The sequence below is a fragment of the Anser cygnoides genome, chromosome 22 (genome assembly GCF_040182565.1).
Source record: "Anser cygnoides isolate HZ-2024a breed goose chromosome 22, Taihu_goose_T2T_genome, whole genome shotgun sequence".
In the NCBI taxonomy this organism is placed as follows: domain Eukaryota; kingdom Metazoa; phylum Chordata; class Aves; order Anseriformes; family Anatidae; genus Anser; species Anser cygnoides.
In genome coordinates, this window is record NC_089894.1 from 7,804,492 (window position 1) to 7,831,957 (window position 27,466).

Here is a 27,466-nt window from a genome sequence, read left to right on the forward strand (position 1 = left end):
AATTTTAGGACACATTTCCTAAGTGCTAATAGCTTAACAGCTTGTTTTCAGGCAGGAGTTGTGCCCTGAAGAGCTCAGGCTACCGCTGGATGGTTTGAATCATTGCTAGGTCCATCCTTACAGGCTTTTTTTTCCTTTTTTTTCTTTTGTTTCTGTTCTTTGGTAAGAACAATAACTCTTAGACTCATTCTTGAGAAACGGGAGCTGAATGCTTGTGTTTAGGAGATGACAAAACCAAACGTTAAAAGCAAAACAAAAACTTTGTTGGATAGATCTATTTTTTTTTTTCTCTGAGTTTGCCTTTATTTTGTTGGACAATTCAGTCCATGCTCTGTTCGTGCAGGTTTTGGATAGCCCCATTTGATGCTAGATTTCTGTCCTGCAGAGGTAACAGAGCTTTATACTTTGACGTTGTGGAGACCACAAAAATGTTCCATATGTAGTGGTGGTAAAGATAGATAATTATGGGGTAAATGTCACTAGTGGTTAACACCTCATGGCCACTGTATATGCATTTCTCTTATGTAACTGTCAGGAATGAATTTTACGAGTCCTGCAGCTATTACTTTTTTTATGTACAAAGATGGTAAAAGATTTTCAGATCTGCAAAAAAGAGGAAAAAGAGAGAGAGGAGAGAAAGGGGGAAGGAAGCAGGTAGCTGTGACACTGTTAAGAAAATGAGCTCTGGTATCAGTGAAATCTCAAGGCAGCAAGGCATTGAGCAAAGCCTTATCGGGGCAGGTCAGAGCCGTGCCCCCAGCTGGAGTCGCCACCCTGGAGGTGGGCACTGGAGGGGGGGATCTGCAGCTCACGTTGTCTTCCGAGAGGTCTGCTGAGCGCTCAGCACTTCTGGAAACCAGGCCACGTCTGCAGCCCTCTGAAAGTTCTTTAAATTCCTGTCGCATGATTCCTACCAAGTGGGAATTAGACCAACTAGATTTTGTAAAGATTATAGGGCCTTTCCTTTTTTTATTGAAAAAGGAATTTATCAATAGCTGGTACTTCATGCTTTATATAACTTTACTTTGTGTAGTTACTACCACTATGCTGTGCTCACAGGGTGCAAAATGAGAAGTTAAACTGAACATGTAAATAATTTTCATTCTGTATATATTTTTTTGAAGTTAGAAGATAATACTTAACCCATCTTTTGGACACATGACAGTCAGTGCTCAAGATACAAGGAAGTTGTACGATGGAACATAATCATTTGGTAGTCATTTCTTTGAGAATTTTGCTTTTTCAATTTTGCTTCTAGTCAAGAAACCAGGAATTTGTAAGATTACTAGCTATGTCATGAATGGCTCTACAAATATTAAGCAACTCAGATTGCTTTTCTGTGTCTCTTGCAGATTCACAGGCTGGTATGGACCTAAGTAATGCTCAGGAACAGCCCATGGCTGCAGGTACTACACTGTTCAAGTTCCATTCTTTTACTCTCTCTTGAAAACTTTCATTTTAAATGGAAAAAAATATAAGTTCTGCAGCTTGTTTAGATTCCCAGGACACTGAATAACAGGTATTAAAGGCAAAAAGTAGATTCTAGCATTGAAATAAAACTTCAAGTTCAGTATAATATTGGAAAATGATACTAAAGAAAAAAAAAACACTGTATAGTTGCAAGTTTTGATTAGGGAAGCAAGAATAATTTGATTCTTTTGGTTGACTGCATTTCTGAAAATATGAAAACAATCCTTTTGTGTGAGTTAGACAAGTGTTTTACTTTCTTGCTAATCAAAAAATAAAACTCTTTCAGATCCAAAGTAATACTTAGCTTGAGAAGCATTGTTTATTTTACTATCCAACTGTTCAAGTTCACAGCAACTGTTTAAATTGCTTGATTTATTAAAAATTCACAGGACTATTCACAGAAAATGTCAGGGTTTTTTTAAGTTATATATCTGAAATTTAAATAAATATGCATACCATTGAACTAGTCTGTATCACATATTTTATGAAAGAGGCTTTATTTGAAAAAAATCACCCAAATAAATTTTGCTGCAGTTAAAAATCTGACTTTCTTCCAGAGAAAAGAGGCTTGGAGTACTGGCACATACTGCTGCCACAGTGATCATCAGAAAAAACTTTCTGATAATGTTGATATTTCAAAAGATCTGTGCAATAAGCAGAGAAGTGCAGTTGGATTTGAAGTGGCAGTTCCCTGGACTGGGGCCAGAGTGAATAATATTTTGCCCCTGATGAACAAAGTAGAGCTGTAATTCCTCTTGCGTGCTCTGAAGAGCTTGTTTGCTTACCTGCTAGCAGCAGTTAGTAGAATAGGTAGAATATGTTGAGTTATCTGCGAAGTCATTGCTATTTTGTTCTTATTTGGGACAATATCCAGAATAGTTAAATTTGAGAAAAAGCTCAGGACTTAAAGGAGCATACTCTGTGTGAGAGTTTGTGTATGATTTCCAGCAACAAATCCACTCAGTGAAATTGCAGCGAGCGCATCTGTAAGAAGAGCGTTGTGAGTACTGGAAACAATATTGGGAGTTTGCAGATACTGTGAGGCAATAGCTTGGAAATAATGGAGCATTGATAGTTACTGTTTTTAACAATTTGCTTGTTTCAGAAGGACAGGAAGTTTTGACAGACTGTAATCTGAACAAATCCCAGGAAATGGAAAGTATGGAAAACGTAGAAGATATGAAGGAACTCAATCAGTCTAATGAAGAAGCAGGAGGTAAAGTGGGGACTGAATTATGAATAATAATAGTTATGGTTTCTTTTTATTCATCTGATTATGCTGTGAGAGTAATTACAAAGTTTATCCTGGATGTTAGCTCTGTTTTGCCTACACGTCTGTGAATGAAATAATGGTACAATTAGTTCAGAGCATTTTAACATGCTCTGAAGGAGGAACAACCATCAGGGAACCTCACATGCATTTTAGAAAGGCCACTTATACAGCATCTATGAAATATGAATAGCAAGATTAAAAAAAAAAAAGCTTGTGCATATGGTGACCTCGTTTAGTGTGTGTTTTAGCACGTGAACTCTTAAAAGTAGTTTGCATATGACAAATGCGTGCATTAGGCTAGTGCTTTTAATAAATATTGTTAAGCTACATTACAGCTTTTTTTTTTTTTTTGAAAGAAAGGACAGGTTATCTCAAGTTCATAGGACAACTCAGCCCTGTAGAATTTAAAACTAGCAGTAATCTCCTGCTTTAAACCAGGGGTGAAGAGAAGGTTGGTCAGTTTACCAAGTTAATCATTTAGCTTAAGCAGTAAATACTTCCCATGCAACTCTGAACGAAGACACAGGTATGAGTAAAATACTAAAACGATATGTGCTATTTCTAATCTAAAAGGTCCTACATAAAAGCATACTTCTGTGTATCTTTAAAAACTAGTAGGGCCTCTTCACTTATTAGATCTAAGATAAACAGCTCCTGGACTTAGGGGGGCTATCTTACAGGCTCTTAGAATTTAGAAATTGTCTTTGTGTCTTTGTATATTGCGTATAGGTAGAGCAAGAGACCTTGAATTTCCTCCTTGATCAAGCAGCTCATAAAATCACAGCATTAATAAACATTCCTGCCGGTGAGCTGAGCATGTTCATTTATGCCAGTTCTCAACCACAAACAGTGAAAAATGCTGCCTGGTAGAGGATGTGGTATACATACACTGAGGAAAAGACATGCATTGTTTTACCAGTTTCATGCTGCCTTTCAAGTACAGCATGTCCATGGCACCACAGCAGTGTCAAGACAAATTATGTCTGTGGCTTTGGTTAGTAGTTTTGAGGTAGGGTTCATGTATCACATAAATCAAGTAAATCACTAAAGGGTTGTCTCTGTTTTGGTTGCCCAAGTAGCCCGGTTGTTCCCTGTAACATAAATGTGATGACTTTATTTTGGACTGCAGTGAAATGTTCGGTTTCAAGCTTCCAGATTATTAAAGATTAAACATTTATTTACAAAATAACAAGTACCAAACAACATAAAGCACTCAAGGGAGTATTGCACTGGCAGAAATGGCTGTGTAGAGGGTGAAATTCGTCTCACTTAAGTATGTATGGACAGCACCGGTGTTGAAGTGGACCAGTAGCTGGCTTTTCTTAACAGTCGATGGAAGGAGCATGCAGGTTTCTGATCAAATCTGTCCGCCTGGCTTAGGATGAAGTGCCTGGTGTCCCCAGAGCAGCTGCTGCTTGTCAGGACTCCGCTTAGAGTCAGCAAAAAGCTTAGTATAGATGTCTGCATTGTAGAATCTAGCTTGGGCAGGTGAGTTCTGCTCTGCTTACCCTAAAAAGAGAAGTTTAATGTTTTTATCCACAGAACGTGGAAGGCTTGAGCCTTTTCTACATGCAGGGCATCTGTCATCTTTTTCAGATTCCCTAGCTGATGAAATAATCACAGCCATGGTCCAGCTATTTGTCAATCCCCTACGTGATTTCATAGATCACAGATTATCCCGAGTGGGAGAGGACCCACAAGGAACATCGGGTCCAGCTCCTGGCTCTGCACAGGACCACCCAAAACCCAGACCCTATGTCCAAGAGTATTGTCCAAATGTTCTTTGAAATCCAGCAGCTCGGTGCCATGACCACGGCCCTGGGGAGCCTGTTCCAGTGTCTGGCCGTCCTCTCAAAGATAAGGTTATAAATGTCAACAGAACATCAGTTCATTCTTTGATACTCCTTTACCACCTTTAGTGTTTATTCACATTATACAGTAAGTATGAATCTACTTGGTACCACTATGCTCTATTCTGCAATTCTCAGTACAGGAATGAGGAGATAATTGCTGGGAGAAAACTCCTTTAAATGTCCAAAAAAAAAAGATAGCTACAGTATATCAGTGTAAAATGGCACAAAACTAAATACTTCTTCTGTTTACTTCATTGATTCGCATACACTTCTCTACAATCATTCTGATACTGAAAGCATAATAAATCTTAAATATTTAGGCGTGCTGCACTAGTGCTGTGGGCAGTGCAAATATCCGTAGGTGCATTTAAATTTCTCCTAAAGCCCAGCGCCAATCCAGTTGCTGCTGGATACTAAAATTCACGAATAATCTTGGCTTCCGTGTCTTGCTGTTGCAGTTTGACAGTAACAGCTATGTTAGTCACTGAGCAGTCCTTGTGGGTCAGTAAGTATCTGTCTGAGTTCCAGATAAGTGAAACCGCACTCTGACAGTACTGCCCTGGTGGGAGTATTATCTTTCGGGGATCACTAACCCCGGTAAAAGCGAATATATAGTATTCTCCAGAATCACAGAATAGAAATATTGTCAGTATCCGTGGTGGCTTTTGGGAAACAGATTATGCCCTGCCTAAAAAACACCTCTGACATTTGGCACGTTGCCTGGTGCAGACACTAACGCTCTCATTACGTATCAGATTTGAAGAGAAATAACGCACAATGTGTGGTTCTCATAAATGTTAATCACGGTGTCCGTGGTCCCTTCCTTTTGTGAGTGAGCAGTTCCACTTCAGTCTTTGCTTTCACAATTCGCCATTGATGATGGCCCACAACACAGAAAACTCTTTTTTTCAAGAGATCAAGCATTCAGAAGTCTGCTTTCCACCACCTTAATATTTGGCTATCATGTTTTTTTTTCTTCAGTAAGCATTTTTTTCTTTTATTAAGCATTCATAGTAAGTGGTAATCATCCAGTTTCTTAGACTGCACAGTTTTTTTTGTGAAGTCTGTGTTATTAATGGATGACAGTCTTTAAATACATTGTGGGGACTTATTCTGAGACTTCGAACAGGAGATGGGAGGCTGGTCAAATCTAGATGTTGTCTGTCTCTAATTTGGTGGTGCCTTTTACGTTAGGTCCGCAGAAAGTGATACTGTGATCCTTTAAAAAGGCTGCAGAAATTTCCTGAATGCAGTAAGCGAACTAGGCTGAAACGTCAGCGCGATCGGCGCTCTTTTTGGTATAAGAAAATCCGCTTTTGCAGCAAGTAGTTCCACGTTTGTACTTCTCTGAGCACATGCAAACAGGCTGGCTGACATGTTCGTGTGTCAGAGCTGCCACAGCGAGGGCCATTCACTGAACACAACGCAACTTGTCCTGCGATGCGCCCCTTCGGAACGGCCTTCAGCTGCCACGCCTGCTAAATACGGGGCAAGCAGGCAGAAGGCTGCAGTAATATGTTAATTAAAAGCTTGATGGAGAACGAAAAGAAAAAAAAAAAAAAGGAAAGAAGAAACCTTTTTTTTTTTTTTTTTTGCCTCAAGGGAATTGAAGCTGCATGCTGTGGTGCACATGGTGCATGCTTGCCCGCAACCATAAAAATACCCCGTTCCCATGGTGCTTCCTGTATCTAGTCAGAAAAGAGACAAGCGGCGAGGCAGATACATGGGGGGAAGCATTAATTTCCCTTGTTCCTTTATGCACCCCGTCACCGCTACCTTCGGTGGCCAAAGTTGAAGAGTCCTCAGTTGAAAAATTCACTTTAAAAGGTACATTCCTTCCTCTGGGAGGCACAGTCAGGCACAAGTGTTTAATTATGTCTTGATTCCCTCCTCTGAGGCAGACAACTTTTCGGCGTTACAAATGTTAGCTAGCTTTCATGGTCGTGAAATAAAAAGAAATAGAAGCCACACTTGTGGTTTATGGATGCTAATTGCTGCTGCGTTTAGGTGTGCGAAGGGGGGGGCGGTTGAAAGGCTGGAGTGAGACAGGAGAGGATGACAAACCCTCGCCTCGGCGTGCACTGAGGTTCCAGCGGTGCTGCGAGCACACGCACTTATCTGCCTGAAAAGGAAGTGCCGTTTTTTATCAGAATATTACATCTCCCAAGCCCAGATCGAGCCCTGCCGCTCATGGGACTCAAGGGTTATCTCACAACATCAGCGGTGCTCTGCTGCAGAAGTTCACTTAACAGGGGATTTCTGTAAGTGTTAAAACCCGGCAAGGAGGCTGCGCCGCTTAACCGTGTCAGGGCTCCGCCGCCGTGGCTCTGCCTGAACTGAAAGCCGCGGCTCGGCGTTATCGACAAAAGATCCTCTCGACTTCTGTCGCAGCCCCACGGTACTGTACGAGCAGCAGCGGGGATGCTGCCGGCCACGTTCGGTGACATCAGCTCGGTGTCACCGCAGCCTGCAGGTGACTGACGTCGGCTCGCGCTGCCCTGCACCCGGGGCGGAGGGAGGCGAGCTCGGATATTCCGATGGCTGCCAGGTCGTCGGAAAAGTTCAGCTATTTCTTGTTGTTATTAACCCGTTATAGCTAGCAGAAAACAGAATTTGATTTTGAGAGATCTTGGCTAGCCTTTAAGCTCTCAGATGAGACTGTCCAGAAGGAGAATGGACGCACGGCGTTACTCAGTAGGTTGTGGACTCCTTTCCCTAGCTCGTTAAAGTGCATCTTTCTTCATTTCTTCTACAGTGTGCATCTCCATTTCACACCAAATAATTCCTTGAAATTAAAGGAGAGAGAAATACTTAACTCTTTTGGCATTAAACCAAAATCTAGTCCAGGGTAGGTGAGTTGTGGCTCCCCCCCGCCGCCCCCATGTATGTCAGTAAATAAGCGAGGGCAAGGCAAAGGGCCCTAGGAACTCAAATGTCGTTGCAGAAAATAATCTATTTTTAGAAATATGGTCTGGTGGAAAGGAAATTAATTAATTAAGATGACTCATGTTTTGCCCCCAGACGAGGCTGTTCATTTGGCACAAAAAGTGGGAGTTTAATGGGTTTACTAGTATTTGTGCTGCTGGAAAAGTATTGGAAAGCACAAATAAATCCACAAGAGTCAAAACTTGGCTAAAATGCAGCGAGTAGTTCCATGAGAATCGGAATTGATGAAGCTCTCTTTCCAGTGGGTTTTTGTCTTGCTGCTGGCTGACTTTTAGCCAAATTTTGCAGGGTTTGCACCGTGTGCTCAACACCATATTTTACTTCTGGTACCTCAAGCTAGCTTTTCCGTGTTGTCAACACCATCTCCCATCACACCGTGTTTATGGGCTTCAGCTCTTGTTCCTGTTTTGATTTCTGCTGCTGACCTGCAGGAGCTGTTACGAACTTTTTTTCATTCCAAGCTTGGTCCCAGGCGTTCCTGCCGAGCGTGTCCGCACCGCCCGCTTCTGCAGGGCTCTGAGCTGCGCCTGCTCCTGGCCCCTGCGACCAACAGGGCCAATTGCCAAAACTCCGTAATTCTGCGAGACTTTCCCCTCTGCCAAACGGGACTGATTTTGAATCTTCCTGAGGGAACACAGGGATGCACAAGGTTCTAGAGAAGATGAGGCTAAAAGTAAAATTTTAACATTTACCTATAGAAATATTGATTTTGGAGGGAGAATATTTATGGTCTAAAGCTCAAGTCTTAGAATCCAGGCTATTTACTGCTAGATTTTTTTTTTTTTTTGTAGTTGAATCAAACCATTACAGTTGGTTTTGTGACAATCATGTTGTTTGAGGTTTTTGAGCAACATCTGAAACAAGCTCCTGTCTCCAGTTTATAGGTGTAAAAGTTCTGTTGATATTTATCACAGGTTTCCCTGTTTTTTGAATTATTATATGATATTTTCTCTTCATATTTATTTTTTTCTAGTATCAAACATAAGAATGTACCACATTGTAACGAAGACTTCTGGGAGATGAATTCGAAAAGCTAAATAAAAATATGGTTTAAAGATTTGAAGTTCATTTGAAAAAGCAGTTGACCAGAGGTGATCATGCCTGAGTGGTCATATTAGTAACAGGTCCCTTGATATAACTAATGAAGGCGATTATCTGAATTTAACATGTGGCCTTTTTCAGTCTGACTGTTAGGTCCAGATGTTCTCTGATTAACTGTCTAATTGAAGTCTGATTTAACGGTTGTGATTGTATCTGGGTTTCTGGACTTTAGGAATTGTAATTTTAGAAATGTTTTCTGTGGGTGATCTTACCTAACTGTAAGAGAAGAACTCAGTTTCATGTTCCGTGGGTTTTTTTTTTCTTTTTCAGAGAGAGGCTTTAAATACTCTAAGGTTTGGAAGGATAATGTTAACAGGTGTCATAAGTGAGACAAAATTCATCTGAGAGAGACTGTGGAAAACCTGGGCACTTGTAGACCCTGGAACATGGGATGCTGTTCCCTCTGATTCAGTGCTCTGCGCTCCTGGGCAGCACTGTGGGTACAGGCAATTGAGGAAAAACAGCGAGCTACTGACACTTATGTTAATTAAAAAAAAAAAAAAAGGAAATTAAATCCCACGATAGTTTTAGCATAGTTTTCTATCCCCCAGCCATGTTGCCTCAGGTAATAACATTCTACTTCCCCAAATTCTCTTTGTAGTGTCAGTTAAATGCATTATTTTTTCATTTCCTTCCTTAAACCTTGGCCTAGTGCTGTGTGGTGCTGCTGTGCTGTTGTCCTGTTTATCTCCAGCTTTGGTAGTACTCAGTTTGGGATTTTTCCTTTATTGCTATTTCCGTTAGTCTAATTTTAACATACTTCAGGAATCTTTTGAACAAAAGTCCTAAAGAAAAGCTAGATTATTATTGGGCAAAAAGTTGGTAATAGATGGGAAATACCAATTATGAAATTACAGATATTATAGATTTGTATAGGAAGGTAGATTCTTAGGAAAAATACTAGTATATGTTTGAATAAGATGCTTGAAGAAGCAATTATTTAATTCAAGTGTCCTGGCTCACATGAGTTTGGAGATGATGTGCATTGTTTTTTCTTTTCCTTTTTTTTTTTTTTTTTAAGTTTTCTAATTAATTATAGAACTACATAAATTCTATTGTGTTTTGACAATGGAAAGACATTGGTATTAATGAAGTAGAAAATACACATCCAAATGCTTGGGAAATGATGCCTGATTTATTTTTTTTTCCCAATTCTCAGTGCTGCATTTCAATTTGATTTGTTTCTATTTTTGTGCAAGTCACAATAAAAACAAGGAAACTCATTACCGTAGCGCGTGCTCTCCACAAAGGGGAATTATGAAAGTTTCTCTCCTATTTTTAGAAGTGAGATTTCCACCAGGTGCATTCTGCACCGGTTCATTTAGGAATTACCCCCTCGAGTATGCTGTATATCTCAACAAAATAGATGCTTGCTTTTTATTCAAAATGAGAGCTGAACAGCAGCACCAAGAAAATCCTGGAGGAGACGAAGATCAGATCAAAGCTGCTGTGTCTGAGGAATAATTTTTGGTAAGTCAGGGAAGTGAAACCTATGGATTTCCAGTGTGCTGTAGAAGTAGTGGGTGCAGTACCTGGGCTTTTGGAGCCTTGGCCGGTAGTGGCAGGAGAAGGGTGCCCTGGCAGCAGAGCCAGGTCGGGCCCCAAAGCCTTGAGCTCCTTTCTGGTCCCTAGAGCTGATGTCTGCAGTGGTATCAGAAAGGCATGGAGGAAAGATGCTTTGCCTCTGACTGTGTTGCTTCTATTAAAAAAACTAATGGTCTGATGTTCCTATTAAGTTTTATAACTCCCCATTGCTCACAGTCCCCGCATTTTCAGTGTGTATGTAATGTATAGTTTAAGGACGAAAAAATACTTAGGTATAGCATTGATGTTCAGCTTATAATTTTGATTGGATGTACTGCAAACCTCTCTTTATAGTCATTAAGGAATATGTTTTTTTCGATTTCTTGATAACATATCTTCCCCCACGTTGCGTTAATTCCATTGTAGAGGTGTTTTTCGTAAATTTGCAGGATTCTGACTTGACTTTGGAAACTCCACTGACCTTTTCAGTTTCACAGTGTATGGCTGTTGTGCTTCAAGCTGCTTTAGGTAAAGGAATCTCACGTTCTGGGAGGGGACAGACTCTAGTATGTGTACGTTTGGGTTTTGTACTGCTATTTCTGGGGACGATTTGTGGAGATAACAGTGATGAATCATTGGTTAATACCTGTCAAATCCAGGTAGTCACAAGAATCCTTCAGTACATGCGCATATAGACACCCTTCTTGTTCTTCAGCATCTGAATCCTATTAACAGCTGTCAAAACCTGGTAAACTATTTATATGCTTTCACAATTTGTTTAATTGGATAGTTAGGAAATGGCATACAAGAAAAGCTTTTCTTTTTTTCATTTTTTTCTTTAGTCTGGCTGAACATCTGTAGCATTAGGGGCTCATTATCTCTGAATTGGCATAGCAAATCAGCAGCATCATTAAAATGCCACATTAAGATGATTAAGTTTCTTTGTTATCCAGTTGACTTTTTGCATGTGCTGAGGATTTCATGATTATGACCCCACTCCTTGTAAAACACTTGAGCAACATCACCCTTTTGTGCTGTTGTCTTTAATGGCTTCTGGTTTTTATTCTTTGTGCTTTTCATAACACTTCTGGCAAACTTTGCTTAACAACGGTACAAAACTCACATTTTTTTTCTCTGTATTTGATGCCAAAGTCTTGGATTAAATATGGGGGGGGGGGGGGGGGTTGGCGAGGAGGGGGGGATGTCCTTCAGAGACTCCCTCTTAGAACAGCTAAGATAACGCTCTAGCTTGTCTTAATTGTTTGCAGTTACTGACTTTTTTATTCTTGCGTTTTATAGAAGGTATACAAGCACTGCTCATGTGGTGACTCAGTCTGAAGTTGCCACCACAGCTTTATTTTGGATTTTTTCCAGAACCCATTGTTTTTACAGTGTTTCAGGTGAAACAAAAATATTACTCTGGAGTATGTCTTTCATCTTGTAATCATCTCCCCAGGAAATGAAACCATGTGCATCAGCCTTAACGCATCACCCGGGTACTTTGTTGTGTAAAATCTACAACTTCTTTTTTTTTTCTTTTTTTTTTTTCTGCAGTATGTATTACCTTCATGAACTGCCTCAAGAAAAATAGTTACCTGTGTTGGACACCACAACTGATTTTTCCTCTTACAACTTCTTTACTTTCCCAAGCATAGAAGAGATAATATCACTGCTTTTTTCAGCCTGGGGAAGTTTGTTAGGATTGTTAAGGATACTTGTGTTTTTCCTCACTTATTATCCCTTTTCTGCTTGATGTTACAGCTGCCTTCCTCTTGCTTAAGGAGGACCAGCTTGGAAACTCCCTCATTTCATTCAAATATGTTGATACGGTCTTTAAGTGACGGACCCAAACCTTTTCACACCCCCTGCCAGTCTCCTACCTCACACAATTGCCTCTGCCTGCCAGCATGCAGAGCAACAGTCAGGGCTGGAAAAGGAATTTGCTTGCTTCAGACCTCTGCAACCACTTGGCTAATTTTAGGCTGACCCGAACTCACCCATCTTTTCCTTGGGCTGCTTTGCACCGGTTTTCTTCTGCATGGCTGGATGCTCTTAGGATAGAAAAATTCCAACACTTCTAACACTTGCTTGATTTTTTAAAAAACCCTCTTCCTTAGTGGCTTCTGCTGTCTGCTCTCAGTCACCAGAAGGTGAATTTTTCCGTTGAGGTTCTTTAAACGCCTACTTGCAAACTGAACCGCGCTCAAGCTTTGGTGGGATATCGCTGACAGCTGGAGCGGCAGCACTGCTCGCTGGGGGAGGCAGCGGTGGAAAAGCCTTGGTAAGGGCTCAGGTGCATCCTTCCCTGTTACTGTAAGACAACAAATGCATTGCAAGCAGCCAACATGCAATATGGAAAATGCAGAGGCAATTACTTTCCGCAGCGGAACCATAGGATGCCCAGCGTGTGGCAGTCAGCAAGTGCTTGCCATGGGGATCGCAGCGCTCATGCGTCGTGAGCAGGGACGTAACTCGGTACAAGAGTGAAAAGTTGCGAGCTGTGAACTTGTGGTGAGAAACGGTAGAAAACGGTAGAGAAGTCTGCTCAATAGGAGGTTACAGCTAGTCCTCCACTGCTAAGCCATCGCATTTAATGCAGACGAAAGGTGAGACGTTAAATAGAAAGTGGGAATTGAAATTGTGTCTGAAAGCACCACCAAGGTGCAGCTGCAGCGTGCGCTTCCTTTTACCATTCTGCGCAGGATGTAGCAAATTATTTTGGAGCTGTCTCCTTCTGGGGGCGGAGATGGGGGTGAACAACTCATTTTTTTGGAAAAGCGATTCTGTTGAAAGCTGCTTTCAGCAACCAGCAATAGATTTTCCTTGGAGTGACGGAAGTGGATGCTGAAACTAATTCTGAGAGAGTGGGACCCTCCCACCTGAGGCATGAATTTGGCAGCAGAGGAAGCCCCATTTGAGTGGAAGGGGGGCTCAGGACGTGAAACAGGGCAGCAGGTGCAGCGGGACGTGGCATACTGGGAGGTGAAGCCTCCATGGGAGCCTCGGAACAAACGCCCAAACCTGTGTGAGCCCTCCAGGGGCTGGGGCAGTCAGTCCCAACGCAGAACTTCAAAAGACGTCTAGGACAAGGGGATGAAAACACACGATGTGGGGGAAAAAAATCCTCCTGTGGATGTCACCATCTGGGGAGGGCGCTAAAAGGAATCTCCTGGACTTTTCCACCCTTCTGTGGAATCTTGCATGGGATGAAGCAATGATCACCCACCTGTTTCTCGCCCCTCCATCCACTTAGCCCAAAGTCAGATATATTGGCTGAGCTTAGTGCAAGCATCAAGGCTAGAGGAGCGATGTTATCGCCAAAATATAGTTGAAAATTTTGATTTCGTGAAAGTATTGGCTGCCAGATTTTTATTTTTCAGTGCTTGCTTTTATGTTGCCACCTCATTTTCGCTGTCACCCATTGTTTGTTCTCGGCATTTGATGTGGTTTATTACTCAGAACCGGAGCTAATACATATTCAGCAGTCCATGTTCTGTACTTTGGAGAAAGGACAAGTGATTAAATGCCATATTTAACTGTCTAACCCTCAGTCTGAGAGAGGAGCAGGTGCCCATGAGAACAATACTTTCAAACAGGAAACAATATATTTTATCTCTTAATGCTTTTCTTCACTTAGTAGCTTGAGGCATAACTCAAGTTTCAGCCATAACCCAGCTCCTGTCTAGATAGGAAAGTCCACTTTAAGCAGAAAAAAAGGCTGCCCCATCAGTTAGTATGGATTTTAATGGGCGTGCTGGTAATGCTGGAGTTAATAGCAGAAAAGAAATTCAGCAACAGTTAGGAATCATTAGCAGTTTATGTAGTGCGAGCCATTTGCTGATATTTTTTCATGGGAACATTATTGTTAGTAAATTATTAGCTACTTGTCCCATTCTTCTCTTGTCGTGAAGTTGCATTAATGTGAGGTGATGCCTTTGAGAGTTTTCTCTGGACACAGCAGCAGGTTCAGGAACCTGCTCAAGGCCGTGGATGTCGGTCTTCAGGAGTCTTTGTGGTCTTTGCTGTGTGCTTGCAATGTGACTTTGGACAAATCTTGTAACATTTCTGTGATATATTTATTTATCGGTCAATCTTTACTACCTTTACTGGTTTTACTCATACAGCAGTCTTCAGTACAGGTATCAAGATTATCGAATGCTTCTCGAAACATTTGAGATCTTTTGATAAAAATTGCAAGTGAAGATTAGGATTATTGATTAGGATTAATTGATGAGAATCTTTACCATGGGAACACAGGGGGTCTTACTGGATCAGACTTTTTTTTAGGCATGCTTGAAAGTTGCACAGGAAAATACAAGTATCCCTTTTAACATGTCTTTCTGTATTTCCAATTCACAGGAACATCCTGTGGCCCTCATTTCTATAGGCTAATTGTCAGTTGTAGAAATAAGTACTTTATTTAGTATTCTGAGTAGTACCCTGTAATTGCAAGAACAGAAGTTTGTCCTGTATTATATTTTTGTAATGTGCAGAAGGAAATTATCCGTCAAAGGTAATAACAAATAGGTCAATATTTTTAAAGGTTATCTCATTGTGAGTATCACTAAGCGTACGTGACCTATGAAGATTCACGTCTTAACTGCATTTCTTTATCTTTGTGAGTTTCCGTAAAACTGTAAGGAAATTATTGATGTAATTTTATGTAATTTTTGGTGATTTTTTAAAGATACTTCCTGGTATCTGAAATGATCATTTTCTTCACTTTTGTGCTTTGTTTTACCTGCAGATGATGTTAAAGTGAAAGGTGAATACAGTGACAGAGAGGAGAGTGCTTTAAATTCAGAGCCTATGGAAAACCCAGAAGAATCTGAAATACCTTACACCTATCCCAGAGAATATAACGAATATGAAAGCATTAAACTGGAAAGACATTCTGGTTCATATGACAACATCAGGCCAGCTAGTGGAAAAATGAATTGTGATATCTGTGGATTAGCCTGCATTAGCCTCAATGTCTTGATGGTTCATAAGCGTAGCCACACCGGTAAATATCCCTATATTATTCTTGCAAGAGCTAAATACTGACAGGATAACGATCTGTAATGTAGACTACTATTTTTAAAAAAGGTTACCAAAATTGGGATTTCCTTGTTCCTTCCCTGACTCCGCGTGTGATCTCTGGCAAGTTACTCACTTTTCTGTGCCTCACTTCACCCACCTTTCTTCCTATCGGGATTCGGTATTAGTAAAAGCATATTTGTGAGGCATTTTAAGAATTTTGGATGAAAGGCACTATGTTGTTTAATCGTGTCAGCCACAAAACACAAGTTAGATTGGTTTTGTGCTGCCATTTCCAGTCTGTGTGCTGGATTTCTCTTTGTGCTTTACTTTGGCAACAAACCAACGAGCATCTTAGGTTTTGACCTGCAGTAAGATAAGACTTCTTTTTCTAAAAACTGCTAGCTTGTTGGAATCAGCCTCCTCCAGAACACTTATTTCCATGGGAAAGTCTGTACGTTGTTTTCCATAGTCATGCATATATTGCAAGAAGCTCTGACACCAGAGCTGCACGTAACTCCCACTGAAGTCAATGGAAGGGCTGTGTGTGTTTCTGTAGACAAAAAGTGATCAAGTATCTCATTCTTTCCTCTTCCAAAAAGGAAAGGGTATGAGGATAGCGTGATACCCACATAACCATTAAATGTCCTTTTTTGTATGTCATTTTAAGGTGAACGGCCATTCCAGTGTAATCAGTGCGGAGCTTCCTTTACTCAGAAGGGAAACCTCCTCCGCCACATTAAACTACATACAGGGGAAAAACCTTTTAAATGTCATCTTTGCAGTTATGCCTGCCAAAGGAGGGATGCGCTAACAGGTCACTTAAGGACACATTCTGGTAAGTGGCTTCAAAGGCACTTCACGTGTTTCAGATGTGTGTCACTGGGACACGAGGCGTGGAAAGCAGAGCAGGCGGCGAGGTCTGCTCAGCCCGCCTAGCTCTGAAGCATCGCCGAAGGGCAGAGACCCCTCGGCTGTGCTGGTGGAGCCGTCTGGGGAATGGGCTCAGCATCATCAGGTGGGGACAGGGCAGGGGAATCCCGCCGTCACAGCTGTGTGCGGTGGGGAGAGAGCAGCCTCCGAGCAAAATGACTCCCTGCTGTTCTCAAACGAGCGAGGCTAGCTAAGCTGGCGAGCTCAGAACCTGAGGAGCAGTGAGAAAATGTTTTGCTGGGGTTTTCTTCCATTCCCATCCCGAGCCGTTCAAATAATTTGGAGCATAATCAAAGAGAAGGTTACTGCCAGTTAACACCTCGCTGTTGTGTAGTGCCTTTCATCTGAATGTCTTAACGTGCTGAACAAATGCCAGCGATATTTCTCAAGACCGGTAGGGTATTGCATCCATTTTACCGATGGGAGAAATGGAGGCACAGGGCTGAGGTGACTTGAATAACAAGCCAGGTATAAACTGATTAACCTTAATTCCTCCAGTTCTTTAGGAGCCAGGTCGTGGTTGCTCTTTGATTTGTGTATATCCTGTGTCATATCGGGGTATTCTAAATTACAAATATTATTTCTGCACTGCACTTTACAGGAATAAAATAAACCTCACAAAGAATCAAAGTTAAAAATGGGATTACCTGACATGAGGAAATGAGATTCTGATTTGATCATGACCGTCCCCCCCAACACATCATGCTTCAGACACATCGGGGGGTTATTGTGACTGAATTTTTTAAGATCTGGCTTATTAAGCAGCATAAGGAAAATCTCCTTAAGTAAATCACACGAAAGAGCGAACAGTTGCATTACCATTAGGGAGTATGGTCTTTTTGCACAGCACATGATGCAAGGCTGCTTGCATTCGCGATGACGTTGTGCCCAAGTGTGTTAGGGAACGTCTGTTGGTGAAGCAGTAATGAAATAATTCAGGGAGTGCCTCCAGTCTTCTGTGACGCACTGGGAAAGGCTGCGTGGTTATCTTGAGTTTCAAACAGGCTTGTTTCTGCTTAAATGAATTAGGAGCATAATTTGCTGTACAATAAATGCCTTTGGAAATGAAGTAAACCTCACAAATGCGTTTGGCTTAACTTGAAATTCATGAAATCCTTAAAAATGTCTGTGCAGCCGGGACCGAAATCGGGCAGTTAGGACATTGTGGTCCCAGTCATGGCACTCCTGGGCTTCCCAAGGGAAGCTGTGCCAAGGGCACAGGGCTCTGGGCCCCCGAGGACCGTGTCTGACTGTGAGGCCTCTTTTCTGGCACTGAGCTGGGGGGGGCGAGGAGGGCTGTACAAGTCCTCTGGGTGTCTGGCGGGCTTCACCCTCATATAACCCTGATTTTGTCATAATTACATCGCCCATCAACTTAACAGCAATTTAAAGCATTCTCCGTGAGCTGAGTATTGCGTTATCAGTAACCGTACACTGGAATGTCAGGGGGAGTGTGTTTTAGTGGTCCCCTGTGGTTATTTCACAGCGCTCTCTGATTTTTCTAGTGGAGAAGCCGTACAAGTGTGAGTTCTGCGGCAGGAGCTACAAGCAGAGGAGCTCGCTGGAGGAGCACAAGGAGCGGTGCCGTACCTACCTGCAGAACGCTGGCATGTGTGAAGCTGGTGAGTTTATCACGTTACGGTGCCCCCCCCTTTCTTTTTTTTTTTTTTTTTGTACATTACAGTGCTTAAAAAGGGCATCTGGTAAGCTGTTAATTCACAGCCTGAGAATAGTTTTTACTACAATCGTTTTCAGTAACCTGAGGGGCTGTAACATCTTATAAAAGGGTCTGGTTTAATGCATCCCTCAGGCAGCTAGTTAAAGAATGCTTTTATTTTAATCACTTTTTTATTTCACAGTTACTTTGAATAAAACATCTGAAGTACCTTCTACGCAGCATTTCTGTAGGTGACACTCACAGTATGTTAAATTATTCCTACATTAATGCCATTATGTTGCTTATTGTACTGGATGAGTTGACACCTGTAGTTGTTGACAGCAGTTGTACACGTGGCTCTGTTTGATCCTTATTCTAAAGAAAAAGAAGGGCTGTTGGTCAGAATTAGTTAGAATTTGCAGAAGCGTTAGTGGCGTGATCCCAGGGCATGGAAATGGGGTGACGTCCTGCAGGTCGCTGACAGATCGGCCTGCAGAGTAGCGAGGGGTAAAGGACTTCCTTAACTATAGGGCTGTCTTTGAAAAAGGATGAAGGTGAAATGTATCAAACGCTTTTTTTTTTTTTTTTAAATTTCCCTTTTCACAGTTTCAGTGCTACAGTTCTGAAAATATTTTGATGAAAAATAACTGCCGTAATCTTTGAGCCTTATTCACCTGAATATTTCCAATCCGAAAATGAACTTGTGCGATTTTAAGTTTCACAATATACCAGTATGTCAGGAAAGAATTACTTTCCGCAGTCACAGAGGCGAGGAATGGTTTTGAGTTCCCAAAAGATTGTACAGCTGATTCACAGCAGAGTTAAGGCTACAGTTTCAGAATTTAGGTTCCCATTTTTTTACTATCCAGCCTTAAAACAAAACAAAACAAACAAAAACACCCAAACCAACCCCCCCCCCAAAAAACAACCAACCTTTAAAGCATCAAGATTCCTAGTTTGGGTTGTGACTTTCAAACAGAATTTTCTTTTCAGGGAAAACATTAAGCTGAGTTTTCAGAGAAGAAAAATAAAGTGTAAAATTGCATTCGGAGAGATGACAGTGTTAACAAAGACCATTTAATAAGAATAAAAAAATTGTGTTTGGTGATGCGATTATCAAGCAAAAATGATGCTGGCATCATCACAAGCCAGGCCCCAAACCCGGTGTGAATACCCATTGATATGTGATGATAACTTTGTGTGCACAAGAATCTTCACCCTGGGCAGAGTAGGCTGGCGGTCAGGCTGTGACACATGCCCCCCCCCCAAAAACCGCCAAAAAGAAACAATGGTTTAGTAGTGTTTCATGGAGTCTCTTCTTTTCAGCAAGTGACATGTTTTTTTAGAGAATTAGTAAAAGTAAATGGTTGTGTGAGTGTCAGCAAGTTTTGATTTTCATGAGAACCTATACATATTGTAACTGTGGTTTTATGTTACAGTACGTGCTCTCATGATGGCAATCACTTTGAGATGTCCACCATGTGAAAATGGAAAACATGATACCTGCTATAGATTTCTGCTTTTAAATAATTCTCATCGTTTATATTTGTTTCAGAATAGCAACATTTCAGTTATCCAGAATCTGCAATATAGTACTTACTAAAGCAGTACGGTGCGCTTTAAATTGGCCACAGAGGAAATGTAAATTTCCAGTGTGACATGGTATGGCTGTACTCGATGCCTTCAAGACCTTCACTCTAAAAAAATATTGCGGTGTTTTTAGTAGTGTAGTAAGTTTTATGAAAAACAGGAACTCCAGTCTTGCTGAGGTATTTCCATTCAATTTTCTGGTATCAGCAATATATTAGATCACAGAATCAGAGGGAGGGAAGGCTGGAAAGGACCTCGGGAGGTCATTCAGTGCATTTAATTTGTTGCTTTTTTTTTTTTTCCCCTGAAGTGTAGTACTTTGCTCTTGTTTTTAGTGAACATTGTTTTAGGGTTTCTGACTGTTTTCCTACTTCCCTGCATCATTTTGCATTTTGGCCCTCTTTTCTGAAGTCCTTGCAACCTTCTCGCATGGAGCCATCGTTAAGTGCAAGTGTGCTCAGTGCGCCATCATCCATACCATTAATTAAAGCATTAAACAGCATCAGGACTGTAGTTACCCTTCTAGTTGCTTTTTAAATTGAGGTTTGCAAGTTCCAAACCTAGCAGTGTGGAAATATTCGAGAAAGAAAAGTTTTATGTAACAATATTGTTAGAGTGTTGCTCAGTCCCTGATAGCGATCTCTGGTCGCGTTGTTCTCGTTGCACAATAACCCACCTCTGTTCCACTCTCCATTATTTAGTGACCACATAGAGATGCTACAGGAAGCAATGCCTCTAATTTGAGCTCCGCTTTGTACTTTAGGGTTTTGTTAACAATGCCCGCATGTTCTAAAAATTATGCTCACATTTACGGTGTGAGAGAAACCACACTATGGAAACAGTTCAGCTCAGGCTGAGCGGTGGTGCATTCGTGTTCGGGGCTGGAAGAGAAGTGCCTGCACCCTGCACATACACAGCGGGGCGTTAGGGCGAGCAGCGCTGCTGGCTGGGGATTACAACAAAACACAAGCACTCCTCTGTAATGGATAAGTTACATTTACACCCCAAAAAATTCTTATGAAAGTGTTTTTATAAACGTGCAGGCTCCCGAGGCGGGCAGCAGCTCTCGAGCAGCGCCGAGAGCTCAGGGGGTGAGCGGAGGGCGCCGCAGCCGCTGCAGCTGTTGGGAAGCAGGAGATGCTGCCCTGCATCTGGAGCGGGGATTTAATCGGTCTGCAGGATTTCTTTCAGCACCCTTAGCCTTTTTGTTGTTTTCTGGCTGTTCTGTTGAACCATCAGAAGTATTTAGCTCGCAGGGCATCTCAGGATCACAGGCTGAAACGGGCCAAGTGCTTTGGAAGTGTGGATTTGCTTTATGACTATCCAGTTCTTAGTCTAACTTTGAGCAAAGTGCTTGATCGTTTCTGTCAGTCCAGCCTGAAATTTATTTTTAGATACATGTTATAGTTGGATAATTAGTTCTTTAAATTAATGTCACAGTGCGCAGTGGAATCATCCAGTGGGTAAGGTAATTGAGGACGGAAACAGGGCGTGATGATTTCTCTGTTTGAGAAGACTTTGGAGAATTTTGAGAGAGAGAAAATGTTTCCTAAATGCGAAATATTATTCTTGGATTGTTTAGTAAGTGACCCAGGATAAGAGAGGGGTGAGATTATTAAGTCGGCCTTTGAGAAGGGAGAGAACCTATGGAGCTACCTATGCCTCAATGGGAGCAGAGTCTGTTTCCCCCAGGGCTGTATTATGGACACATTGTCAAGGCCTTTTATGGCCCATAAAAAGAGGTTATTTATTTCTTTAGGAAAAAAAATGGCCATTGGCGAGGAGTAGAAAATCTTACGGTGAAAGAAAAACCCTCAGCTTTAAAATAAAATGGCAGGCAGGCGTCAGGCTGGAAGATTGATGCTTACAGATGTCCCAGAACATATTATGTAGGTCAATAGTTACTGTCTCTTCAGCAATCTCGTCTGAGTAAAGACTATTGTTACCTCTGCAGGAAGCTGCTTGTCTGCCCTTTTGACACTAATTTAATGAAGTTCCCTTGATGGTGCATAAATAACGTTGGAAAGACAAGCAGGCACTGATATGCTCCATGTAGCTTCCAGCGTGTTCCCTGGCTGAGGGGGCTCCCAGAAACTTCGCTCTTTGAGTTCTGTCAGAAGAGACAGAACAAGATTCTGAAAATGGGAAATTTATGAGTTGGTGCACTATCAAGGCTTAAAGTCAAAGACTGAGGAAAAAGAGGAACTAGAAAAAAACAAGAAAAACAAATGAAGACCTGGCAAGGACTGGGGGGCTGCTGTTACGGCATGATGAATGGTGCTCTTTTTGTATTTTTCTTTTTTGTTTACAATATAAGGTTTTGAATACATGACGTTATCATTATCTTGCTCAGGGTAGTTGTGGAATTTCTTTAAAAAAAAACACAACCTATTAATTACTTACAATCTTACTGGGTTGAGGATAGTTCAACCCTTGAAGCGCAGTTATCTAAAGATAATCTGAAGTGTTCAGAAGGGATATTCCAGTTTTTGGAACATGAGTCCTGAAATTAAAAATACCGTGACATTATTCTTAAAAGTTTACTCGGGTTTCTGGCCAAAATCCAAAGCGGATGACTATGGTCTGCCTACCTAACTTTCCCTTACAGTTTCAGCTTAATTTGATGTTTTGTCTAGTTCCGTGTACACGGGTAGGTAGTGGCTTGGCGTTTCAGGCTGGGAGCAGTTGCATTTTAGCCTAAAATGAACTTTGAGATTGCCTTCTTTATGCATTTATGTAAGTTGCTAAACACATTAGAGTAATTTGGAATAAAAATCAGACAAGAAAAGCAACATGTTACTGTCTTTAAGGCATTTTGTATGCATGCTGTCTGTGAGTCTGGCCATCATGTGTATAATAGGGTTACAGCCTGGTGAAACAGGCTTAACGTAGTGCTGCGTTGAGCCCTATTATCCCAACCATCCTGAGTCATATTTGTAGTTAGTTCATGTGGCATGGAGTATTTATGAAGCACTTTACATTTGCAAAGTGCTGTACAAACATTAACAAATAGTTCTGCTGAGGTTTGGTGAGTCATGGTTTGTGCTGACTGAAACTCATCTGATATCAGTAACAGTCACAATAAACAAGCAAGGAGTGACTTTAAAATTTACAGGGAAACACTGCACACTAAGCTATGGAAGGATGATATTGCAGTTTTATCACTTGTACTTAGAAAACTGTATTTTAAGTCCAATACTTAATATAACTGCACTTAGCAGGACTGAAGTGACACCAAAGCGTTTGCATTATTTTCCTCTGGCATTATTTGTCTCTTATGCAGATTATACTACGTATATATATGCATATATATATATATATATATATATTTAAGGTATCTGGGTGCACCAGTACCATAACAACAGCCAGGATTCTACCACCATGAGACCGGCCTTTCATATTACCTTGGGAAAATCAATGACCCTTCCTCATCCTCGTTTGCCTCTGTTTAGACATCAAACTCTCAAAGGCATGGGCAGTCTCTTAAAACGTGTCTGGTTGTCACCCCAGCGGTCCCCATTGCTGCACCTCTTAGTGCAGCTTTAATATGAAGTACCACTACCGATACTTGTTCTTGAGGCGAGCGCAGGGCTTGTGGGGGGAAGCCACGGCAGCTATATTCATTATTAGTCTGGCAGTAGCGATATGAGGTGGCAGTCCTCCTCGGCGTGACTGATCCAGCTCAAAACCCGTGCAGCCTCCATGAGGTCGAGAGCAAGCAGTTATTTCTGTGAAATGATGGGCAGTGGCTAACACAGCTAGAGGAGAGCTCTGGAAAACAGTAAGATCCTTAAAACAGTGGCCCAGTCTCAAGGGAGCGCTCCTAGGGCATGTGCACTTTTCCTAAAATTAGAAATTGTGAAGGTTTGAATGGGCTTTAAAATACCTAATGCTTACAAGGGTGCCAAAGAGCAAAGGTTCTCAATTAGCTTTAGCTGTTAGAAAAAAGATCAAGTGATGCTGACATCTAAGGGGGGGGAAAAAAAAAAAGAGTTATAAGTGAATATCAAAAGGTTATATTATTTTATTGGAACACTGAAGTATTTTATACAAGTTTTTAGTGATTAGTTGAGAAGACATCTCTGTATGACTGATACCTAAAGCAGTGCAGCCTGGGGACTGGAGGTCCTGCACTGACGTTTTGGAGCACTAGGACAGGACGCTCTGCAGGTGTCACGGTTCTTACTCAGAATCAAAAAGAAAGGCTAACAGAGGTTCTGCCTCCATCTACATTTTGTAACCAACCCGTCCAGCCTGTTTGTTTTGCACTTCCTTTTGCTAATGAAGGTATTGGTTTTGTATGGTTTGTGATCTCCCTGCATGAGCTCAGGACTGCAAGATCGGTGTCTGTTTCTGTGCTTGCTTCCACTGACCGCAGCTGATGCCCAAGACGCAGAGAGCAAGAACGACAGAAAAAGCAACAAAACAAGTTTACATCAGATCTCCAAACTGTTTCCTTCCAGTTAGTGTGGCAAACTCCGGAGATTAGACCATTCATTTCTTCCTTTTTTTTTTTCTGATTTTTTTTTTCCTTTTCACCTACTTTTTTTTTTTTCTTTTCACATCTCCAAACTAGCAAACGTGGAGGCAAGGCACATCAAGGCAGAGATGGGGAGTGAAAGAGCCCTTGTGCTGGACAGGCTAGCAAGCAACGTGGCAAAGCGAAAAAGCTCAATGCCTCAGAAATTTATTGGTAAGAACAAAAAACCTTTTCATGTGCAACAGTTAAATCTGCAAAAGTTGGTAGCCTATAGTACAATGCCTCTGCTTATTTTAAATGTCCTTTTTAAGCTTGCAATCTAATTCAAGAGAATATGAATAAAGTAACTTTGATTTTCTAATGTTTTAGTTACTTGTAGATTTTTGATTCAAGGAATGTGTTCTATTAGATGCTTGACAATGGGTTTTAATCTGCTACCGTGCTTTGTATCTATTTTGTAGTCAATTTAGAAATATTTCTTATGAGCTTCCGCGTGTTGTTTTCTGTACCTATGCATTTGCTGGGTTCTTTACAGGAGAACAGGAGCGTGTAATGCTGTTGAGAGCTGAACGCCTGTTCTAGTAAGCAGGAGCTGAAGCTACTTGCAGGATGCGTGTGTGGAATAAGGCCTAAAGACAGAAAAGTATTGGATTGCTGTTAGTCATCTGCTGAATTTGAATATGATTTTAAAAAAATATCAGATCCTTTCTTGTGGTAGCTTAAGCTGCAAGATGTTTCCATAGCATTTTCTTTGCATTTAATTGTATATGATCAGAATTTTGCATACTGGGGATCTAGAGTACGAGTTTGGCAGGTTCTGTGTCTCAGTGAGCGCCTGATCCTCGTGGCTGGTCTCATTCCATCAACTCGCCTTTTAACAAAGTAAAATGCAATTCTCGTGTCCCGAGTGGAGACCTGACTTAGTGCTCATGCTTATACAGCTGCTAATAATGTCTGGTTTGTAGCACCCCGTACGGGTGCACGCCGTGCTGGGTGTTCTCCTCGCACCCTAAAATTCCCCCTGCGAGCAGGGCCCTGTGGTTGACGCTGGCGCACGTGAGCGGGGAGGGGGGGCATCGGCCCCAGAGGGGTCTGAGGATGTCTCGGGTGTCCGGGGCTGAGGTCCCAGCCTAGGGAAAGGTGTGCTGCTAAACCCGTGTGTACGTGGAAGCAATTCCTGCAGGTAACTTTGGCGGTAATCCTTGCTGGATTTGGTGGGTAGCGCTGGGGCTTTCTCCATCTGCTAAAACTGGTAACGTTTATTTAGACATCTTTTTTTTTAAAAAGGTTTTAAATTAAAAGGTCACCTTTTAATAGAGGAGTAAGCAACACAGCTACTCCAGCTGAGTGCCTTCGGGTACCTAATACTGAAACTGTCGACTGTGTAACTTGGACCTTGCATGTATGTTGTGATTCAAAAAGTAATACTAATACAAGTGTTTTTGAAAATCTTCAGCTTCCTTTTTTTTTTTTGGTACTGAGTTAGCTTCACGCTGTCGTGTTTTACAATGGCTATCAGTTTGATCTTTGCGTGTTCTATTGAACACCTCTGCTGCAGGACACAACCACTCAGCCTGCGCTCAGAGTCGAGCATAAGTACGGAGTCTGATTTGTTTTACCATACCCGTATGGAACAGATCCTTTTTTGATTCGGGATTGTCCTCAGCAACGCAGTCTGCAGATAACAGATTTCGGGAACTCACTGTTTTTCTACAACCCCTGTGATTGGCATGTTCTTGTTAGGTAATGTGTGAAAAAGTGACTCACCCGGTCCCTTTTATCCCTGGGAAGGGTGTTTGCAAGAGCAGCCTGTCCGACCTTGATTTGACTTCGGTGACTTTCTGAACTGCATGTGTAGGAGTGCGAATCTGCCAGGACAGCTTTGTGATTTCTTGGGAAATGGCGTTCTCGGAACGGGTGCTGATTTTTCATTTTGTCAGGAAGAAGGGATAGAGATGTATACTAACAAGGCGTCTTTGTTTGGCTCATTTCTGTGAATGAAGGCTATTGAGTGGGTAAAAAACCAACTTTATTATTATTTGAGGTCTCTGCAGAGATTCATACAAGCAGGAGGAGCCCTGTCCACTCTGTTTATTCATTCATTTTTATTTTTTCATCTCTGGTAGCTACCTTGTGCACAAGGACACAGATCAACAGACCATACACTTGATTCTTAAGCCCTGCACCAGGCCCTTCTTCAAAGGCTTCTGCAAAGATTTTGTCCTCAGCCTTTCCATGAGTTATTAGGGAACAAGGATTCGAACGGAAGTTTTTCATTTTGCATTTCTTGTTTTGCTGTGGTTTTCTGTTTTGCATGTATGTGGACAAAATGTACAAAGCCTGGCTTTTTGCACTTCCTGGTTTGATTAATGAACAGATACTAAAAAAAAAAAAAAATAGAAAAAGAAAAGAAAAAGAAAAGTCCAGCAGAATAGATATCTATGCTGTATCAAACACTTATGGGGCTGTATCTGAAGCTGATCCAAGTCAAAGTAACTGGTGCAGTCAGTGCATCTCTGCTGGTTTTCACCAGCTGAGCATCCGGCCTGTGGACTTCTATTTTGCCCTTTTTAGAAACAAGTTTTCCCTGAGACCAGTAGTAAAAATAAATTTCTCATAGTGCTAAAAGTGCTGTTCTGACACGTTAGCAAACACCAGTATCCCCCAGTGTGCAAAGTCTAATGAGAAATTGTCTGCTTTGGTTAGCACAGCGACAGGAAACAGGTTCACTCCCTGTTTCCAGCGTCCACACCTCATCAGACTGCAAAAATAAAAATTGATGTACATTTTAGAGCAAGTGAAGCATCACTGAGCAGCACATGAGAACGTGTCATACGCTATGGCTCATGTGTGAATTTTGAAGGGGAAAGCTTTTGCATTGCACTGAGACAAGAAAAAAAAAAGAGGAAAGATGTTCAGCTAACTGGTGGCTGGTTTCTAAGTGAATAATAGAGAACCCTGTACATTTAATTTTTAATTTAGTATTTTGCAGTAATTTTGTGGCACTTCCTTTGGTACAGTTAGCAACTTAACTCAGAATAATTATTAAATTGTCCTGCCAGCTACAAGAATAAAACATCAACAGCTGTAGGCAGTCTGTCTTGCTCATCCCCCAGTCACCACGTGCTCCTTTCCCTTTTTCTGAATCTTTGATCCCAACTTTCTCCGGCCTGAATGCTGTTGTTTCTGACCGCAGCACTGATCCTGCTTTTTGTCCTGTTCCCTGGCAGGTTTGCTCTGTTTAACGGAGGGGAGGTGGTGGTGGTGAATCAAGAGGGGTCCCCCCATCTTCAGGCTTGCAGGTCCCTGCCGTACTTCGGATTATTCTGGATAAATGCTTGGCGCTTTCTGTGGCACTTTCATGCAGATCCGTTCTGAGTGTTGGCATCTTATTGAGGCACCGAAGCGTGTTTGCCGTGGGGTGCCTGCTGAGACAGGGAGCCCCCTTCTCACGTGCCACGTAGAGGCCTTCAGAAAGGGCACAGCAACGTGACGTTACTGTCTGCCAAAAGAGCATTTGGGTGTTTGTGCTCCGTTCGATATAACTGGGAATTTATACAGCCCGAATAGGCTACGGGGGGGATTTTAAAACGCTACCAGGATAGTGGAATAACAAGAGT

At 41.7% G+C, this 27,466-nt stretch overlaps 1 protein-coding gene across 13 annotated transcripts in view; it reads left to right on the forward strand.

Moving 5' to 3' along the window:
• The window catches only part of IKZF3 (IKAROS family zinc finger 3), a 49,154-nt gene that overhangs the window by 17,056 nt on the left and 4,632 nt on the right, over positions 1 to 27,466 (forward strand). For 5 of the 13 annotated variants that reach the window (XM_013202082.3, XM_048055431.2, XM_048055428.2 and 2 more), the window contains exons 2-7: positions 1,353 to 1,406; positions 2,579 to 2,686; positions 14,915 to 15,172; positions 15,857 to 16,024; positions 17,625 to 17,741; positions 23,943 to 24,059. In XM_013202082.3, the coding sequence (XP_013057536.1) occupies positions 1,367 to 1,406; positions 2,579 to 2,686; positions 14,915 to 15,172; positions 15,857 to 16,024; positions 17,625 to 17,741; positions 23,943 to 24,059 (808 nt within the window). In that variant the 5' untranslated portion in view covers positions 1,353 to 1,366. Of the gene's footprint in view, positions 1 to 1,352; positions 1,407 to 2,575; positions 2,687 to 14,914; positions 15,173 to 15,856; positions 16,025 to 17,624; positions 17,742 to 23,942; positions 24,060 to 27,466 lie in introns of all 13 variants that reach the window. The other 8 variants (XM_013202079.3, XM_048055430.2, XM_048055427.2 and 5 more) reach the window with 4 other exon arrangements.